At 51.4% G+C, this 20,762-nt stretch overlaps 1 protein-coding gene across 5 annotated transcripts; it reads left to right on the top strand.

The window, feature by feature from the left end:
- Window positions 1–1,492: 1,492 nt before the first annotated feature.
- PKIG (cAMP-dependent protein kinase inhibitor gamma) lies at window positions 1,493–19,802 on the top strand. Of its 5 annotated transcripts, none has more exons than XM_052788938.1 (4): window positions 1,493–1,511; window positions 7,739–7,806; window positions 17,551–17,726; window positions 18,876–19,802. In XM_052788938.1, exons 3-4 carry the CDS (start codon window positions 17,576–17,578, stop codon window positions 18,953–18,955), a joined length of 231 nt encoding a protein of 76 aa, XP_052644898.1. In that variant the 5' UTR covers window positions 1,493–1,511; window positions 7,739–7,806; window positions 17,551–17,575; the 3' UTR covers window positions 18,956–19,802. The 5 variants fall into 5 exon arrangements, with proteins under 5 accessions (XP_052644898.1, XP_052644889.1, XP_052644873.1 ...); XM_052788929.1 differs by lacking the exon at window positions 1,493–1,511 and adding an exon at window positions 1,889–2,028; XM_052788921.1 differs by lacking the exon at window positions 1,493–1,511 and adding an exon at window positions 2,108–2,328.
- Window positions 19,803–20,762: the final 960 nt, after the last annotated feature.

Here is a 20,762-nt window from a genome sequence, read left to right on the forward strand (position 1 = left end):
GATTGGGAGCTTTGAGTAAGACAAGACATATCTTATTTGAAAAGTACATATACTGTGCTCTTGGCTTTCCAAAGTGCTTTGTTGTTGCCATTGCTATATATTGCCTGCATTGTAATGGTGCTGGCCACAGGCTGCCAAGAAAATGCCTGGGTTGCTGGTGTAGCATTTGCATCCTTACCAGATTTGGCCTTCAAACCTCGCAGTCCAAGTGTTAGCGTAAAGCTGTAGCCTTCTGGATTGCTTTCAAATGCAATCTGGAGTAAAGAGAAAATTGCAGCCTTGGCCGGGCCAGCATAGCAATCTCCCAAGACTGTACTGGTCCCTCAGCACAGCGTGGCAGAGCCCTCTCCCTCCATTGTATCTCATGAAGACAGGCAGGGCGTTGTAGTGAATCCCTTACCGTTACTTTCGGGTAAGTAGTAATGCATGACTCAAAAGCACCGGAGACAGACAACTTTCTGCCAAGTGATATGTCTCAGGAAATCAAACTGGCTTCCTGGGGCTGGTTTTGAAATAAAACGACATTGAATCAGGAGGCAGAGCTACACAAGTTCAGTTTTGGGATGCACTGAGCATGGGTACATTTTGCTCTATTGAGGTCCGTTCCCCTTCCTCCATGCCTCGGTATTGTCATCAGGGTGTTTCCTGCGCTGCCTGCTGCTTTTGTTGGTGCTTTTATCTCTTCCTGCGTGCGATGGCAGGGGTGTGGGTATCTATCACAGCAAATGGCATGTTTTCAGGCGTACACGAACAGATTCTGGCTGAAGGTGGTGAGGCCAGTGGAGGTGGAGCAGGTCCGGCTGCGCAGCCAGTGCTGGGGCAAGGGGAGAGGCTGGTGCTCCTCACCAGCACTGAACATCTCTGGGGCCCATCTGTCATGGGAGAGCTGCAGGATGGCAGAGACGCCGCTTCTGCGTCTGTCTGGTGCTCAGCGAGATGGCAGGTTTGGGAGAGCCAAGTCCTCCTGGCTCACGCTGCTCACTTTGCACGCAGCCTGAAATAAAAGCTCGTCTAGCTCCAGTGGGGACTGGATCTGGTCCTTGGCAAACACCCTTTGTGCTCTCCAGTTGAGTCGTGCCACTTCTTCTCCCCCTTACAAGACTGAGGACTGGAGTGCCCTTACAGCAGGGATGGAGTGAGTCTTTCGCTCTCTCAGCAAAGCAATTAGCACTAACGAGCCCTGTTCCAGTCTGGGTGTTCAGGCAGGAGCAGGCAGCAGTATGTACACCCTTGTGTGCTCACACACCTTCCCACCACGCTGGTAGGGCTGGGCAGGAGCATGGGCCAGGAGGAGGACTGGGGACCTGGCACTGCAATCAGCTTGTTCATTTCGCTTCAGCCACCCAGTGGTGTCTGTAAGGCTGATGGGACACAGAGAGGTGATACCACCCAGATGGGTGTTCCTGGGCCCCTGTGGTGCCAAGAACAGCCAAAACTTCCTCTTCTCCTGGAGTGGCCCCGAGCTCGCTGAGAGCTCCCAGGCTGTGCTTCGCAGCAGGGTGGACACAAAGGTATGTGCTTGATACGTGGTATTGCCTTGCCCTAAGCACCTTCCCCGCCTTAAATCCAGGTGCTGTCACCAGCTCTGCATTTCACCCCCAAATAAGGCTGGCACCCAGGGGCAGATGAGCTGAAGTACGCTTAGATTTTACCCTGTGAGAGTCAGTGGAGCAAAAGGCACCTCCAAAAGACACAAAGCTATTTTTTTCTTGGGAGGCACTTCCCTGGCGCTACACCTGGTAAAATAGCTCATGCTGCACAGGGTGCGATGGTGCCCTTGGCCAGGCCCTGATGGAGAGGACGAATGGTGGGATGCAGCTGGGACGTGCATCTGAGCGATGTGCCGGAGAAACCTGGGGGAACGGCGGGCAGGAGGGCAGGAGGAAGCGCCCTGCAGCAAAAGCCGCGGCACCGAGCATCGAAGGAAGGATGTTTGGGCACATGCAGCTGCCGGGAGATGGGGTTACAAGGCGAAGCTAAACAAAGATTGCTGCGAAAAGGAAACGGATCCCTCCTGCCGACTGTAAGGTAGGAGCCGAGAGCGGTGGTGGCTGCTTGACATCATCGGGATGAGCATTGGATTACAGCAGGCAGGGACTGACTCGGGAGGGGAGAACACGCCCCTCGGCCCCAGAAGTGCAACTTCATTTAGCAGCTCCCAGTACAAGGAAACTGCAAGTCTGAAACTGGCTGCGACTCCCCCGGCCAGCTTGGCTGCTCGCCGCCCTGGGCAGAGACGCCAGGAGGGTGAAATCCAGCCTCGATTTCTTCCTCAGTGGCGGGACCGCGGAACTTGGCATTCGAGAAGCAGCGGGAGCTGGGGTGGCCGTAAGTAGGGCTGTGCACGCTGCTGTGGGCATGTGGGGCAGGCGATGGGGTGGGATGGTCGGTGGCCAGGAGACCTGTCTAGAAGTGCAGCAAGGGGCTGCTCTCCAGCACGGGAGCCAGAGCCACGCTACGAAGGGATGATTTGTTTAGAGAGACAGTTAACTTTTACCTAACCGACTGTGAACAGCGAGATTTTTGCTGCCCACGAACCGTGGGCTGAAGAACTAAGCCGCATCCCAGTTTTTCTGCTGTTGGGAGAAGCCGTTTGTAGGCTGATTGCAGGGAGGTGGCTGCTGTTTCACTTAGAAAATAATGCGGTTCAGTACTTGCTGCGAAGGGGTAGCAGGGAGAGCAGACTTGCTTAGAAATCACAAAGGACCGTGGATCAGTGACCCCCGTGGGGATTTCTGGCCTCATTTCTGACATGTGTCCATTTATTCCGAGCGACTTGCCGGAAGGAATCCCTTACAGCATCGGGGTGGCTGCGTGCTTGCACAGGAATGGATGCCAGCCCGCAGGACAAGCACCTGGCGTGCTGTCTGTGCAGGGCCGTGGTGTGAATCCGTCCTTAGGGCTGTTGGGAGCTGCCAGGCTGCCCAAGGCTCCCCTTCAAACCATGAGCAAGGGCTTTGCAGAGCACGGTGGTGGAAATGGGCTCAGAGACTTGCTGGCATCCAGCTTTCCAAGCAAATGTTTTAAAAGGCAAAGACTTGGGATAAAAAAAGAACTGCTGTGTGGTGGTATTCTCAGGAGGCTTTGCAAATTCCTCCACCTCAGAGCTGTGTGTCTTTCTCTCCTCTCTCTAGATTCCCCTAAGCAGCTGGTAGCAAGCCACGGTGGTGAGCTTTCACATGCACGCAATGCCTTGGCCCCAAAGGGTTGTTTGGGAAATGTTTCCCTTGCTTGAAAGGGGTAAATGGGTCCACAGAACAAGAGCCAAGCGTAGCTGTGAACCCAGAAGCAATGCCCTGGGTGGCTGGGCTGGTGGCACAAATTAGGAGGAGGACACACTGGGATCAAATGAGCAAGAGGCAGCCACAGCGGGGATGCTGTGGCAGTGCAAGGGTGAGAGGACACTCGTGGTGTGACAGAGACCCTCAGATGTTTGCAGACCCTCAGGCTCTGGGCTGTTTGCTTGCAGCGAGGTTGGCATGCCTGGCTTGTGTAGCTGTGGGGCAGACCTTGGCTTTTGAGACTCTTGGCTGGAAAGGGCTACCATGCTAATGCACGGCCACCCAACTGAGAAATTGTCACGTTTCTGCTCTCATGAGGGATGATGTTTGGGAAAGAAGGATGCATGAAGAGACCCTCAATGGCTGGATATAGTGCAGATGTAGGTTAAACGGCCATTTACAAACATGGATGTACCAGTAGCACTTAATATACGTCAAGCACAGAACAAGGCATTGAGTCCTTCAGACAGAGTTCCACATGGATGTACAAATCCCCCATGCCATCGTTTTCAGGGACACTTTCCAGAGAGGGCAGAATCAGATGCCTCAAAGAACTGGAGACTATGAAATATAGTACATAGGCTCCCAGTGTAGGCAGCTTGGTCATGGAGAGATGAAAACCCAAGAATGTTCATAGCTACACATCTTCCAACCACCTGGTATTTCTGTACTCAGTGGCTGATTCTGAGGAGGTGTACGGGCACATGGTGAGCTAGAATGAGGATTTTTGCTCTTTTCCTTTATCCTCTTATTCCAAAGAAAATTAAATCTACTTTTGAGCCCACTCAGAAGAATACCCAGAGGCACACAACCCTACCCCAAAATAACTATGGAAAACGTTTTCCAGGTTGCTAACATTTCCTGATCTCTCACATCTCAGAGCCAGTTCCTGCAGCATACTGCTGTGCATTAATCCCTCCAGCCTGTCTGGGCAACCAAACACCAGTGTTATTCCTATTTTACATGAGCTACACAAAAAGCAGATGATTTTCCTGGGCTCATAGAGGTCTGTGGCAGAATCATGGATGAATCTACAAGTCCATAAGGAACAGCAAGAAGCTTCAACCCAGCTTTTTGTTTGCCTTTCTATGCCACCCTGTTCTGGTCTCTCCCATTTTCACATTCCAATTGTTTCTCCACACTCTTATGGGTTTCCTTAGTGTCACCAAAGCTGTATATATAGGCTGATCCAGAAAAATATTCAATCACAGTACCCATTTTAGAGAGGATGAGAGGGGAAAAATCCCCATGCTTCTAGTTGTCTCTAGCCCATGACTAGAAAAAGCCAAGTCATAATGGGAGCTGCTCCCAAGGCTTGCCAGCACCAGCCAGTGAGAGGGGAAGGTTCAGGTGTTGCATGGACTTTGACCCCAGCTCCTCACGACAGCAGTTAGAGACATCAAAACATTGCTCCAGGACTCAGCTGGCACTTGTAGTGCAAGCAGGAAGAACAGCAGTTGGACTATGAACCACCTACTCCCTTGTTTCAAAACTCTCACTCCCTTCGAGCCTACAAGGATATGTAGTTTACACCACCCGTTTCTGGTTTGCACGGCGAGTTCCAAAATGCTTCCTTCCCAGCACAGCCCTGGGGAGGCTCAGTGCTCTTTGCACGGCTCCTCCACGCCGTCTTTCATGCAGGCACGTTGCTGGTTGCAAGCTGCTGCCCCAGGAACATCCCAGTGAGCGCCAAAATGCCAACTTTTGTTGATATTTGCAGTGATGTAATAAGCCAAACATCCCCACTGGCGTGTCATCAACTTTACCAGAATTACTGTTTCCACAAAGTGTAATTAATGTGTTCTGCTCATTGCCATGAGATATCACTGGAACAAAGAGCTCAGAAGGCATTCTAATGGATATCAGGTAGTTATCTTGGTAACAAAACAATCCTGGGTATGATTAAGAGGATATTGCATTTTAAGGATTATAAAACCTCCTGGTTCAGGGTAATTAGTAAGCGATGAAAAACATTCCACTACAATTACAAGTTTTCTTGCACCTGAGGCGAAGGATGCCAGCTGCTGCTGGGGACAGGGCACTAAATGAGAGAGTCTCTCAGTCTGCTCCAGGAGGACCAGGCTCCTGTTCTGATCAGCGATGCATACAGCCTGTTGTTTATCCAGGAGTCAAGAGACACGAGAACCACCTTCTCTCTGCTGCCATCACCTTGCTTGAAACCAGAAAGGATTTCCTCTCCGGATCAAAAGCAGCACCATAACAGCTGTTGTGTAGAATAATGCTGAATTGTGCTAAAAAGCATTCTGGGTTTGTTTGGAACATATATTCATTTTGAAGCAATGCTGAGAGCACCGAGTTTGTTTCATGTATTTGTTCCTTTTGGGTGACAGCTGATAAACATGGAGGGAATCTGAACCCCAAATATGTGCATCATGCTGATGCCCTTGTAATTTGTTCCTGATGGGGTCTGGATGTTTAGCTATCCAACAAACATTTCCACAGGGGTCCCAAAGTAATCTGTGGTACCTTAGTGGGTTATAGGACTAGATTAGGAAATGCAAAGTGTTCTTTAACAAGTTGCTTTAGCCCATCCTTAGTTACACTGCATGGACTAATCCACTTCACCACCCTTAAATCCCCAGACTCCCCATGTGGGATATTGCCTGACCTTGGCAGAGAGGGGTCTTCAGAGCTCTGCCCATCGCCCCGGGAGCAGCAGAACTGGATGAGCCAGCAGAGGATGAGCCTTTGGCGATGGAGCAACAGGCCCAGCTTCAGATTTGCAGACTCCAGATCCCCAAGTGAGGGCTGTGGGGAGAAACATCTAGCCAGCACCAGGGCTGCAGGGTTAGAAAGCCAATACTGGTTGCTAAAGAGTTTGTCTCCAAAATCAGGGTTTTTCTGAGAGAGAAAACAGGGGGTTCCCCCCCACATCCCATTAGGAACAGGGCTGCTCAGTGATAACTTCTACTTCAGAGCATCATTGCTCCAATTTGCTTTAAGCCTCTCTTGGCAGAGGGCCACGTATTTTGAGATATTTTGCAACACATCTGAAGTGCTGGAAGTTTAACTGTTTGGGCTGCGTAACACACGAGCAAGGCAGGAAGGCAAAGGAGGAAAATAAAGACTCGTGGATTTCCAAAGCTGGCTTTCTTCCTTCCTGCTTTTGTTTGCCTGCTTGGTGCCCCAAAAGGGCGATCCATTTTCCCAGAGTTGTGGGAATACTGTTTCTTTTCCGGTCCAGTATTTCCAGTAAGCATGTCACTGTAAATGGGGTAAACACTAACAAAAGTGTATTGTTAAATCTCTGGGTCTTTGTTTGGCTACTGTCATGATCATAATTAGTATTTTCCACTTCTGTCAGCCTGTCATCTGCAGATCTGAAAGTGCTTTACAAACATTTGAAGCATCTAGCAAGGGGAGCGAGTATTAATAGCTCCATTTAACAGATGGGCAAACTGACACACAGAAGCAGCAAGTGCCTTGTCCTTGAAGCAGGGCCAAAGCCAGCAAGTAGTCAGCTCCAACAACTAGCGATTTTTAAAAGTGGGTCAAAAAAATAAAGAGAAAAGCTGTAGGTCTGTCCCAGCTTCGAAAATGATGGGGAATAGTTCCAGTCAGAGTGGTATTCAACCCAGATGGGCCAGACAGATGAATAGCTGGTTGAGCTACTTGCTTACATGGTTAAATCATTCATCTCTTGCTTTTTGTTCTGCTAATATTTGTCCCTGGGACAAAGTGAAAAAAACAGTCCATGATGTTCCAAAAAGTCTGAAAGCTGAAACAGCTGCTAAAATAAGCAAGTGTCTTGTTGGCTGGGCTCTGCAGGTCAGGAGATTGCGATGCACCCACAGATGTTAAGGCCACAGAGGAAATGTCTTTGAGTGAGGCTCGGGGACAGCAGGAGAAGGCACAGCTGTGCACAAACAGCAAAGAAACCCAAGGAGCAGGGGATGGACCAAGCAAGGCAACTAAAAGTACCAGATCAAACTTCCCCTTTTGCCTCAGAGAAGCTGATAAGGAAGTTTCACTTCTTTAAAGGGCAGTGGAGCTGCAAACCAATATTCATTTATACTCTCAAGGCAGCCGCTGGGTACCCCTGTGGTGCAGGTCAGGAGACATGAGTTGATTCTGTTCTCCCCAGCATACCCACATGAAGTTAACAAAAGGAGAAGCAAAACCAAAGAGAACTTCTCTGTGAAGCCAGGCCCATGGCTGGACTTCCCTTGCTCTTAGGCAAAAAAGGCCAAATCTCTATCGGCAAAAACCCTCCTGAGAAGGTGCCATACGAACACCACCATCCCGCAGCCCTTCGCTTGGTGTCTCTCTGCTTGCCAAGCCAGGCTTTGCCTGAGCCTGCTGGGCAGAGCCCTGCCAGACCCCACGTCCCCTCTGCTGTCCTAGTCGCAGGTGGTGGAAAAAGCAGCTGAGCTTTATGCTTCCCAACAAAAGCACAGATAATGTTTTCTTATGTTTATTTTCTTTTCCTTCCCCAGAAGCTGCTGCCCTGCTGCGTATGAAGCTTGTTTGAAGTCATGTCCAGAAGGAAAGTCAACTAAATCAGGTAGGGACTCACACTATGGACTGATAGAATTTTTATTCACAGAGAGATACTACATAAACAGGAATGGTTTTTTTCCTTCCTGTTTCATAGAGTCATTTGACCTCCCTCTGTATTCTGAATTACTAGATGCTAGAAAGCCCCTAAGAGGAAAAAAAATCAACAATTCTGCTGTAATGACTTTCCTGCTGTATTTTCCATACTTTGCAGCCACGTACTTTTACCAAGGCATGTTCCAATGCTGACTCTAGGGGCAGCCCCTAGTGCAAGCCATGCTGCACAGCCTCTCCCCTGCCAGTGATGGGGACATTGTGTGCAAATCCTGCTCACAGGCCTCCCACACAATTTGCATGGGAATATTGTGTGCCTGTACATAACCACATAAGTGAGTTTTGCTCTGCACGTAGAGTCAGCCCAGCAAGATCCAGGGAAGCCCCAAAGCTTAACCTTTTGTGGAACTTGTGTAAATGGCAGATCCACCAGCTCTGATGATCCTTTCTGTGGTTTCAGTCCTATGGCTCCTGCACTCAGAGCATCTCCTCAGTCTTCAGATCATCTTACTGCTTTCTCTTGTTCCTGCGCTGAGCTTTCCCTTACACAGAGCTGCCACAGTCACATTGTTTGCAGATCTGGCAATACAGGATCTCAGGACTCTGTGGTGCATGTAGACATTCCTCCTGCAGTCTCTCAGAGCAGTTAATTTCTTGTATCCAGCATCTTTCCCACAAATGCTAGAGACACCCTGTGTCCTTCTACACCCAGGCTGCATTTCAGTGGACAATAAAATAGTTGGCAATTCATTTCATTAGAAACTTTCCCTTTTCTGAGACTATAATGTGCAATGATTGCTGAGCATCCCCAGTGTAATGTCACAGGCATGTCTCGAGCACCGCTTCAACTCATGTCTAGATGTCATATCCCTGGCGGCTTATGCAGACAGATTTACCCTACCTGCAGAAAGGATCAGAAGCTGCTATCACCTGACACAGATGTACAAAATTCTCCATCCCTCACAGAAATACTCAGAGGACGGGGGGTGTGGACCAGCAGAGTTTTCTCTGCCCAGGCAGGGATCCCAGCAGGGTAGCACAGCCAAAGGAACTACTGATTTCACTGGGTAACAGAAGCTGTGGAGCCACCCGAAAGGGCTTAGCTCAGCCACCTCTCACTACCAGCTTGTTTTTAACTCCTACGCTTTCTTTTTCTATTGTATGTAAAGCACCAATAGCACCATCCCAGCCACTCAGTCCTCCTCACAGCTCCCAAGGACAGATCTTCCCCCTGCCCCCATCTTCCCAGCCAGGCACTGCCCCTGTCCTGGGCTGGGAGTCCTGCCTGCGGCTTTCTTCTGCGCAGTGGGGTGGACGGACCGGGCAGCCAGCTCCAGGGAGCAGAGCTAAGCCTGGTTTTGCTAATCAGCCTCATTCCACACTGACACTCATAAGAGTTGCCCTGGTTATTTTTAGGCACCACTGGGAGCTGCCAGGGCTCTCACACCTCAGGAGGTTTCACAGCTCCTCACTCAGCCCCTTACACCACAGCAACTCAGAAGGACTCTTTGGATGCTGGATGTCAGTTCCTATGGGATTGTGCAAGCCTGAACAACGAAGAGGCAAGGCAGGTGGCTCTCGGCTTCATGCACCCTGCACTAAGCAGAGCCTCCTCAGCTAGCAGCAGCCAAAAATGCATAGTTACAGCCTGCACAACACCTCTTCCAAGCTAAGCTCTCCTTCCCAGCCACACAAGCACTGCTCTCACACAGCAGCAGAGCTCAACTCCTCAGATCACAAAAAAAAAGCTGGACAAAATTGCTCTTTTTTCCTGCTAGGCATAAAAATAAAGACCCAGCCTTGCTTACCTCTGTCCTTGTAGAAAGGCCTTCCTCCACCCAGAAACAGAGCTATCCCATCAAGACCTGCTGTGGCTTCACTTTCCTTTTATACATGACAAGGGCAGCTGTGTTAGAAAATAGCCCCAGCTGCATCTCCTCTGCACTTATTTGACTTCTCCTTGCCCAGGGAAGCCTGCAAGGTGTTGGGCAGATTGTGCTGGGGGTGAGCATCCCTGGGCCAGGAATTCAAGCGGGGTTTGAGAGTAGGTGATGTTCACTCAGAGGTCAGTGCCTTGGTGCTATCAGAAGAGCTGTGGGACCACTGGGGAGTTTCCAGCCTTTGAGGTGAAATCCAGCAGGGACTCTTCTCCCTGAATGATCTGGGGGAAGACAGGGAAACCAAGTCTGAAGGGGATCCCCATTGCAAAGGAATCCACCCCATGGCCCAAGCGTGATGGGGTGTCTGCACATCACAAGCAGGGACAATACGTGAGTCTTCCTGGAACGTGCCTGCAACAGCACCTGTGGGGCTTTTGCAGCTGAAGGGTTTTAAGTGACTGGTCTGTGGTTTGTCTGCTTTGCAAGTTCAGGCATTAGCAGATCTTCCACACAGTTGCTGGTTTTGTTCACGTAAAAATATGTTGACATATAAAGGCAGCTAAATAACAAGTTGGGAGAAAATAAAAATAATGGAGAAGGGACTTGTAGCCTCATACTCCTTACAGCTTTTAAAGGGTCTCTGCAGGGGACAGAGAGACCGGTGGGTGCTGGCTCACAAGGCGACGGGTGCTTGTGGCCATGCTGGGTGAACGAGAGGTCTGGCTCACTGCTGTCTGCTGTGCAGAAGGCAGAGAGCTGCGTCTGCCTGGTGCGAGCCTGGCTTGAGGGGTTGAAAAATGGGGGGGAGAAAGGTGCAAGCCTGCCATGTCCTAAGGACTGCCGGGGCTAAGTGTGCCTCATCCCGCTCTGCCACCCCATACCTCAGAGGGATGTGCATCTTTCGGAGGTGGGGGCGGAACTGGAGTGCCCTGATTTATTAGCGCCTCGAAGCTGTGGGATGTGAAAAACAAGCTTGACCTGGGAACAAAACAAAAATACAACTGCTGTCACGGCAACTGTCTCCAGATGCATGAAGAGACCAATTATTTCCATTAATCAACTTAGTGAGAAGATGTAGAAGACCTTAAGCTGCAGCGGAGGCTTGTTGCTGAGGGGAGGGAGGAGCAGAGAGCTCTATCAAACCCCGGTTGCCAAGGCAAACCGTGATTCCTCCTGTGGCAGAGGATTTTTGGAGCAGATGCTCAGCACCCATGCCCCGTAGGGACTGGCAGAGGAGTGCCACCCGCTCCTGGCACAGGGATGCAGGCTGGCAGTGCTGCACAGCCAGAGCTGGGCACCGGCTGCCCTCCTGGCAGACAGACGGACGGATGGACAGTTGCCCACATGTCCTGACACTAACGAGATGCTGGCGGGGCTGAGCAATCCCCTCCTGCCTCTCCCACTCCTCCCCACGCCTTCCCCTCTCCCCTGGGGACCACAGCAGCACGCATACAGACTCACCCTACCCCGATGCCAAGGGTCAGCCGTGATTTTGAAATCCGTCTAGAGCATCTCTTACGTCAGCTGGGAGCCAGGCAGTGGCCGGGAGGATGTGGGGCAGCAGGAGGTACCTTGGGACAGCAGAGACACGGCGGTGTGGGGGTCCCTGGGGACGTGCTGAAGGCCAGGAGGGAGGGAAGGGAGTTTGGGGCGCTTGGTAGAGCTAAATGCAAGGTTTGTGAAGTTGTAGAGGAGTCAGCCTAAGCCTAATCTTAACCCGGGGGCTAAGCAATTAGTTACCAGTTCTACAGGCATTGAGTGATCTTTATACCATAAAACCAGGCCAAAGCAAAAGAAGGGATCTGTTTATGGACACCGAGCCTCAGTCCCCCTGCTGTATCTGCTCTCCTCCTATATGAATTATAATTTTCCACTAGTCCTAGAGAAGCCTAGAAGCTCTGTTCCTGCAAAACCATTGCAGGGCCTGGAGAAGCTGTGATGTCTGCGCTGGCTGAATTAATTGTACTTAGCATAAGAGCCAGAGGATGCAGAGTCATTATGAGGAATCCCACAGCAAAAGCCTTCCGAAAATACTGAAGTGCCATGCCCAACCTTGACATCTCTTCACCACTGAAGTGTGATGAGGCTTTTCCGTGCTATTCTCTCCTGGAAGGAAGCTGCTCAGCACATAAGACAGACACACGTGCCCTGGTAGGAGATCAGGCTGCTGCCCAGGTCCTGCCTGTTTTCTTACCCAGCTGGGAAACTCGGGGCTCAGCCGTTTGGAGCACATCAATTCTGGCCAACAAGACCCATCACCACCACATTTTGGAGAACACAGACCCAGCAGGAAAGTTGGGGAGCTCTGTGCCTGGGGCAGACTCTGTCACCAGCCTTACCAATGCTTGTTGCCTACGTAGCTGCTACCAAGCTGGGCTCCCAACAGGACATCTGCATCTTCAGCTCGGCTTCTGGCCACGGATCTAAAGCTCTAGTGCATGGGGGTCATGAGCTGTAGCGAGGTCTTTAAGGCACGAGCACAGGTGCTAAAAATACTCTCTAACCCCGATAACACCACTACAGAGCCCTCCTTCTTTGATGTGCAACCCCTCATGCATGTTCCCTGACAAGAGCCAGTGGAAAATTTGCTGAAATTCCAGCTGGAAGTTGTCAGACAGTTGGTGGAAACCCCCTGACCTCAAGTGCTGGCTCCAGCCCTATGGGATTTTTTTTCCTCCTCGCTGGATGTGACTCTCCCAGCAGGAAACCTCACAGCAGACCCACAGGGAGCACAGAAATCCCGGGGCTCCTGTCTCTGTGCTCTACCAGGCCCCCCTTTGCAGTAAACCATCTTATACTGTAAATATTTTAAAAGCCCAGCAGGGCTGTTGAGTATGTTTTGCTGTTGTTATGGATCCAGCCCCAACAGGAGAGTTCTAATAATAGTTACTGTACCCTGGAATGAAAGGGCAAGGGGCACTGCACAACGTGGAGAGCTCGAAGGCAACCGTATGACTCCATGCCTTCGTCCCTGCAGGTTGGCAATGAAGGGGAGAGAAGTGGGATGCGATGCATGAGCGGAAGGAGGGGTCGTATCCCTGTTCCCCAGCAGAACTTTGAAATTTTACCCCAGAAACACAGCAAGGTTTAGCTTGGCTTCATGGCTTTATGACTCCAGAAGTTTGGGGCCCAAAAGAGAGCGTTAGATCCTCTGGTGTGACACCAAGCAGGCGGGAGAGCATGTCCCCGGCCGGGCTGTGGGACGAGGGAGCCATCTCCAACCAGAACCCGCAGCTGTTGGTCCCAACTGCCACCAGCAACGGGCTGGTGCGGGGCCATGGCCGGGCAGCAGCACCCCAGGACGTGAGTCTGCTGGGGGTCCTGCCCCCGGGGACCTCGGTGTCCCAGTCCCTGCCCTCGGGGGCTGCCTGCTGCGGCCGCAGAGGTGGCCAAGGTGCAAGGCTCCCCTCCTTGGGCATCCCAGGGGACAGCACAGCGGGCAGGGCAGCTGCCCCCACTCACCCCCGAGGAACAGGGAGGTCTCTAAAGGAAAGCTGGGTGGGAGCAGGCAACGATTCAGGCTTAGTTAAGCAGGGAAAACCATTGCTGTGTTTAACCTTTGAACCTCCTTCCTTACAGCAGCCCAGGTGTACTGTGCTGGCTGCCCTAAGGGGCAAGGATGGCTAAGCAGGGGACTAAGCTGCCTTATGCCCAAAAGTGTCATGGATGCCATGCAGAGACGAACAGGACTTTCTCTGACCTAGAGGCCCTTTGCGCTCACTGCAAAGGCGGGTTATGTGGAGAGGAAAATACTGAGGAAGGCGAGAGGTAAGAGAGGCAGAGCAGAAAGGAAGAGCAAAGCAGGCAGTGGAGGGGAAGGTGGCTGAATTCAGCACAGCCTGCTGATAGCCAGCATCGGTGCAGAGTCCAAAAATAGTCCTTCCTAGCCATAAAAAGCTTACAGTTTAACCTAGACAAGGGACAGATGCAATATCGTGCGAAGGGTTTCCTTGAAACTGGAGTCCGGGTCTGGGTGTGACTGTAACATCCATCCGATCCCTTGGAGTTAGACCCCGGCCACTGGCTCAGGTCACAGGGCTTGTGTTTGCTCTGCAGGCGTATGGCCCTGTGTTGAGCTTAACCTGCCTGTGGCATTTCCAGGTCATTTGTCTGCTACTCCTATATTATTTGCAGTCACTCTTTGCTTGTAGTCCCTGGGATATGTGCTGTGGAGAAGCAGGCAAGGGGGGGAAATGGGAATTAAATGCTGGCTTGTCAGAGGGCCCGGGAGGGGCATTGAGCTGACCCAAAAGAAATGCCTCGGTTTCTTCTACCAAAAGGCAGAAGAAACATTTAACCCTTTAATTTCTTTGCATCCACCTTCTAAATGGGGACAATTCAGCCCTGGTATGAGTAGGGCTGGTTTAGCTGCAGCCCCCCAGAGCAGAGCCAGCTGCTCCGTCAGCTGCTGGGTGACTTCCCTGGAAAATGCCGGCAAGCCCAGCTGCAGTCCAACAGCAAAACCACTCCGGAAGCTGAGTCCATGCCAGCAAAGCCAAGACTATTACAACTCCAGATTTTTTAGTCCTCACAAAACACTATGGAAAAATAAGTCCAGGCCAAACAGCAGGTTTGGCAGAGCCAGGTTATTTCAGGGGGGCACAGGAGCAGAGGTGGCTCTGGGGACACATCTGGTATCTGTGGCAGCTTGCAAGGGGCTTCCTCACTTGTGGCCAGCTTCCCTGAGACAGGCAGCACCGTGTCCCCACGGTGGAGGGGACAGAACCTCCCTCCAAGCAGCACAGAAAAGCTTTTGAGTAACAGGCAATGGGCAGCAGGTCCCAGCCCTCTGCCAATGGCCTTTGTCACCACGCCACGCATCCCCTGCCCCGTCCCCCTGGGCTGGCATGCTGCGCCGAGGGTGCAGGGGCCGTTTCTGTTACCGTCAGCAGCAAGGAGAGAAGGGAGGCGGAAAACGACCCTCTGGGGACAAGTTGAATCATCTCTTTGAAGTGCCCTGGAAATCCTTGCGCAGTGTATTTGTGTGCTGCGGACTTATTCCTGCAATGTCTGGCAAGAGCTGGCACGTCATTCCATCCTGCCAGCCCACGGGAGCATGAAAAACTGAAGGTGGGGAGCCCTCCCCTGCCACCGCTAAATGACTGTCCACGGTGACGCAGTTTCAGGTTGAACTACATGGGCAAGAGGGAAGGTGGTTCCTTTCTTGTCCCTGGCAGATACCAAAAGATGTTTCCACTGACTAAACACCCACTGAACTGTTTTGCACCTGCCTGGAAATGTGGAAATGGCCTTTGAAAAATCAGGTTTTTCTGTCAAAAATTGAGGCAAGCGCTCCCATCACCTCCTCGGTCCAACAGCTTCCCGGAGGCAGAGGCTGGAGTGTCTCTGCCAGAGGGGAAGGATCTGCCTGCAAGGCTTTTGAGAGCCGCCCACCTTGAAAATTCTGAAGGAACTGCACAAATTTGAAAGCTTTGCTCAGAAATCCACCCCCTCCAGCTTTTGGCGTGGAGAGCCGAAGGCAGGAACCCTCCCAGCCACGGAAAATAAATAAATCACAGACGCCATCTCCCGGCCGCTGAGCCGGGACCCAGACCTGGCCCGAGCGGGACCTGCTTCTGCACACTTGGTTCCTTCCCCTGTTCTAAATCAAGATCCCAGCCTTTTCCCATGTGATGGGGCATTTAGTCACTTGGCACAGCGCTGCTGCAGCTGAGCACATCTACCTTTGGCAGCTACATCAAGGGACAGCGGGAAAATGCTGCGTCCTGGGGGCTGGCCGGCTCCCGCTCCCCAGTTTGTGGAGTCCATCCTGCAAACCAGGTGGTCCAGCTCCCGATACAAGGGCAGGATTCCTGAGCATATCAGCTCTGGACTGGCCTCACTGATGTGAAGATGAACCCAGGCTTGTATGGACTGCTGTTAGGGAAGCTTCCCAAGTCCATATGGCATCTCTCCAGCAGCTGCAGAAGGTCAGCAGCCTCTGGGCTCCGATGAGCTGTGAGGAGGACTTGTCTGGGAATGAAGGATGCTTGTGCTGTCCCAGGGAAAAGGCGGTTTGCTCGCTGAGATCACCAAGCCTGCTGCATCCAGAGCGGGCGCCTCATCCCGGGAAGGGCATGCCTGGAAAGGAAGGAGGGAAGATGAGGAAAGAAAACCAGCTGGGATCTCTTCCTGGGGCAAAGGATGCAGCTTTTCCTGGGGCTTGTTTAACAGGGGCTAGATGGATGCCAAGCCCTGTGAGGAGGCAGTTGTTTGCAAGGATTTTCTGGATTTGGAGCAGCAGGTTCTCCTGGGAGGTGTGGGTGGGCCAAGCCCCACATCCCTCCAGTAAGCCGGTGCCAGCGCTCCCTGAGCTGGCATCAGCACCGAGAGAGGAGTCCCTGGGGCTGCTGAAACTGGGGTTATGCAGGTTTGAGGTTACTGCACCCTGCTCAGTCTCAGGAACGGGGAGAATTTAACCTCTTTTATCCTGGCTATTGCATCTTCCCCAACGTCTTCTTTCTACTGCCATAACACTGGGGATTACAGAGTGAGGAGTGCGATTCCTGCCCAGGCTGGTGGTCTGCCAGCAGATTTCCCTGCTAGGAAGATCAATATTAAGCAGGATTTGTACAGGCGGCTAAGCAAATTTCTCAGTGGGACATTAACCCCAAAACACAAAAGCAAGTGAATGACAAGAAGTTCAATTTTTTTCATTACATGAGTGTTTCGAATTGGGGCCTCCTTCAAGTACTGACAACATCAGCAGGGCTAAAGGCAGTTTTTACAGCGAGCAGAATCACAGATGAGACAACAATTAATCTCTAACTTCCACGCAGAAAACCAAACTAAGTGGCAAACTGAGTAAGCGGGAGCAGGAACCAAGAGCACCAGGTTTCCAGTGCAGAGACAGCATGTGCTCACTAGCTCTGTGCCTGGGAGCCAGGACGCCTGCGATATGTACCCCAAGCTGCTGAGGTCCCTGGACTCTGTGTGCTGTACAAATGCTGGCAAGTTAAACCATCAGCTAAAATGAAAAACTAACAACTTAAGGACTCATCATGCTGAACTAAGAGCTGGCTCGCAGCAGAGCTCCCGTGTGACGATTGGCCGCTCCGAGCCTTTCTTTGTGCTCTGTGCTTGGCACAGACACAAGCCTGGAGTGAAGGGATCCAAACATCTCACCGAAGCACTGAATTTCACACGTTAAAGTGCCTATCTCAAAGCAGTCCAGCCCAACACTTTTTCAGTGACATCTGACAACCAGTGGAGGCCAGTACTGATCCAAAGCCCTGTACCTATGAAATACTCCCCTGCTCCTCGAGCTTTCCAGCCCGTAGCCATCAGGGCCCTGATCATTTCCCATTACAAATTCAGGTTGGATCAGCACCCCATCCCCCCCATGCAGCGAGCCAAATTTGGCCTCCGTTCAAAGTTCCCGTGGCATTTTGAGGAGGAAGGAGGGCTTTTTCTGTAGGAAAAAGCTGCTGCAAACGACCTTGCAGCTCCTAAGGGGGAAGGCCAGAAACTCAAAAGGAGAGGCAAATGCCTTGTCTGCCTTGCTTTGCAATAGGAAGGCAGAACAAGGGCCAGTAAGGCAGCTGGGATGGATCCTTCCTGCCTACCGGCCCTCACCCAGCATGGTAGGTCACCCGACACAGTGGGTGACCCAGCACGGTGGTCACCCCACACGCCGCCCCACGTGATGGGGTTGATATCTGAGATTTCAGTAGCTGCTGTTAGAGGAACTGGAGCAGAGTTACAGGGACTATTTTTTCATGCTGTAATTTAACCCCTCGGAGTAACCTAACCTGGAGGGAGCCATGACTCAAGGCTTGCAGAGCATCCTTGGCCTCACAGCTGTGTTTTCTCCGCAGCATTTTGCAGGCATATAGAGATGCAATGGAGGTAGAGTCCAGCACATATACTGACTTTATTTCCTGCGATCGGGCTGGTCGGAGGAACGCTGTCCATGACATCCAACGGGACGCAACCACCATCAGCATGCGCAAGCTGACCGAGGACCTAGGTGACCTCGCCGTTGAAGGAGCAGGTGAGCTGCCACAGACACCAGTAAGCCCCGCTCCTGGCACCCAGGCTAGAAGGGCAAGGCACGAAATGCCAGTGCAGCTGACCAGTGCTGTCACTGGGAGCATCACACAGATGCTCAGGAGGGCTATGCCATTCCTCCTGCAGTCAGTGCCTTCATGCTCGCTGGGTACTCAGCTTGTGGGAGACTCCCTAGGCCGAGGGGCTCTGGCAGTAAACAGGATGGTCCTGGGGTTCCTGGCACACGAGTGCTGCACGCTCCAGCCAAGGCCCTTTGCTCAGCTGGTTTGTAGAGGCACTGGGGCTTAAACTAGACATGGACTGACCAAGAGCCTTCCCAGGGCAAATTACACATCAGGTATACCTTAGGCTTTATAAAAATCAAGTGTGGGGCAGGTTGTGGTTTGCGTGTTCTTTGTTGGTTGGTTTTGTGGTTTTTTTTAAAAAAATCACCCTTCAAATAGTTCCACAGTATTTTAAATAACAGCAGAAATAATTTTAAACATCACCAGCCATCCCCAGGTCTTCCCCTCTAGCCCAAACACAGCAGCGGTATCACCCTGTTCAATACATGCTGGCCAGCTGACTACAAGAAGCATGAATCTTCTGTTCTGGCAAACCAGCCACTCTGATTTCACTAATAAGCAACAAAACGTACAGCACCGCTGCAGAGGGTAAACCCCCAGGTTTTGCCCTTGCTCTTTTACTCCTCCAGCCTACTGTAACTATAAAAACACTTTAAACACATTACCCCAACTGTACTTCTTTCAACATGTCCATACTAGCATGTGTCCATCCACCCATACATAATAAACACAAATTAGAGCTCTTCTAACAGAGAACAACTCGGGTAGCTGCCAGGCTGTCGGGCAGACATTCCTGGAGCACTTGCAAGTTGCCATTACAGATTAGACAAGGAGAGCACATCCCTGCCCTGAGGCTCCCTCCCAGCATCACCAGATGTGTTGAGAAGCCTTTGTACTCCAGGAACATTAAGGGAGAACCCAATACTCTTAAGCCAAATATCTGGCCGCGGAGGGTAGCAATAGGTCTTCAGGTGGCAATCTGAATAAAATCAGCTATAGCAATTACTGATCGCTTGTGTCCTCAGCAGAGTGTAACCGTGCTTTCTTCCCAATCCTCCCTTCTGCAGAAAGCCAAAGAGATGCTACTTCTTCTGAGAATGACCCTGGAGCAAGACCAAAGGGGCAAGAAAACAGCCCCTCCCCATAACAGTGTACAGGGGGTGGGGTGGGCAGGAGGAGGGCCTTGCTGTGAGCATTAAACAAGAATTTGCTATTGAATCTGCAGACAAAAGCCAACCTGGAACAGCAAGTTGTCTGTCAAATGCCTCTGCTGCAACCATTTTTGTTTAGAGAGCCACAAGATGCTGTGCAAGGACTGGCACCTCCAAAAGACTTCTGCTCCCATCCCTAACGATTTAAAGCAACACTGCCGTGGTTGTAGTGATATGAGCCATTCTCAAGATGCCTTAGCTGCAATTTTCCCCTAGGGGAAAAAACGATTTCAGTAATAATAGACACATCAGACTTTCCTGTCCAAGGTACCTTCCTCCTTTGCCAATTTAGACTATTATTTATTCTGTTTCTATAGATTAGAAATTTAGATTATAGGTTTTTCTAAGCCTCACCCTCATCTGCATCTTAGACCTGACCTGGCCTCTGGACTGTCCATGCTTATCAGGGTGGGCAGTGGGGAAGGGACCCAGCCAGTCCCACTGCCTTCATGTCAAGCACCACTCACCTGTGCTGCTGCCGCTTAGCATCAGGAAAGGACCAAAGCACAGCTCTGTGTGGATGAGCTCCACCTACAGACCCAGCAGCACCAGCCACAGGCATCTTTTTTCAGGTTTTAGCATTTTAAGATATTGTTAAGGGGAGGGGAGAAACATTTTGCTGGTTTGACTGTTGAAATTCAGGTTTAACTTTGCAAGCTGTTAGCTGAGATGATCTCTGGTAGGACCTCACACCATTCTCTCTTTTAGGAGACATGTTTTGTGTTAAAGATGGTTTGATAAAACTATATAAACTGTTGGAATAAATAACACAGCCTTCAAGTACTGAAGGTGTTTTTTTCTGCCTGGATGTTTCTTCTCCCTCTGTTTTGCCTTGTAGCTAGTTGAGCTGCAGGGTGGTTACACCAGCTTCCCCTAAGAGGGAGATACAGAGTTGTGTTACAAGAGAGTCCCTTCCATTTGGACGTGTGAAACCCCACAGGTTTGCAGCACCCAGGTAGAAGCAGGTGCAGTTGGGCACAGAAAATGCTGAAAGTCTGCCCTTACTTTCCCAGGTTTGCTGCCAGGCAGTACTTTTCCCACGGGTGTTTCATCCACCCGTGGAAGCGCTGCTCCCCTCCACGTTAGTACCCCAGAAGTCAAGCACAAGGCTGGCTTGGGACTTGGCGGAGTGGCCCAGATGCCAGCAGAAGAGGTGCTGGTGGGAAGAGGCATCTTCCCTCTGCAGCACAGAGCTATGAGCCCGGCTGGGATCGGCGGCCAGCACAGGGACAAGGCAGAGCTGGCCTGAGAAATACTCTCCACTGGTGACACAAGGACAAGCATCACCCTGACAGCCTAGGGAAGAACTGAATGTTACAAGTGTTGAGATTTATCAGAGAAAACAAGGCCTTAAATAAACAGAGAAGCGACTGCCAGACAGAGAGAGAATGTGGGCCTCCAAGAAGCGATGGCCACGGGGCCACACAGAGATGTCCACAGCTGCAGCCCCCACAGGAAACGAGGATTTGGCAGCCAGGTAGCGGCTGCATCTGCTGCTTTGGCAGCTGCAAACCAGCTCGGCTACCGGAGCTGCGCGGATACTATTGCAGCTCTGTGCCTGGACTGCGGCCAAGAGCCTGCTCCCGTTTCCCCGTGCTTGGGGACAAAACAGCAGGTAGCTCCTGGGCTTGGCTGACCACACAGTTGAGTCTTTTAAGCCCCATTTCCAGCTCTCCTCAGTGCCACTGAACATTTTTTTTTGGCTCATGCTGACACACACAGAGAAAGCTGAAAGGCGGTGCA

Source organism: Harpia harpyja, chromosome 1, assembly GCF_026419915.1.
Source record: "Harpia harpyja isolate bHarHar1 chromosome 1, bHarHar1 primary haplotype, whole genome shotgun sequence".
Taxonomy (NCBI): domain Eukaryota; kingdom Metazoa; phylum Chordata; class Aves; order Accipitriformes; family Accipitridae; genus Harpia; species Harpia harpyja.

Excerpts from the sequence above, each read along its gene's own strand:
- PKIG (XM_052788913.1), top strand. The coding sequence starts at position 2,070 with ATGAGCATTGGATTACAGCAGGCAGGGACTGACTCGGGAGGGGAGAAC. Across the intron at positions 2,329-7,738 it reads CAGCGGGAGCTGGGGTGGCC|AAGCTGCTGCCCTGCTGCGT; the intron begins GTAAGTAGGGCT and ends TTCCTTCCCCAG.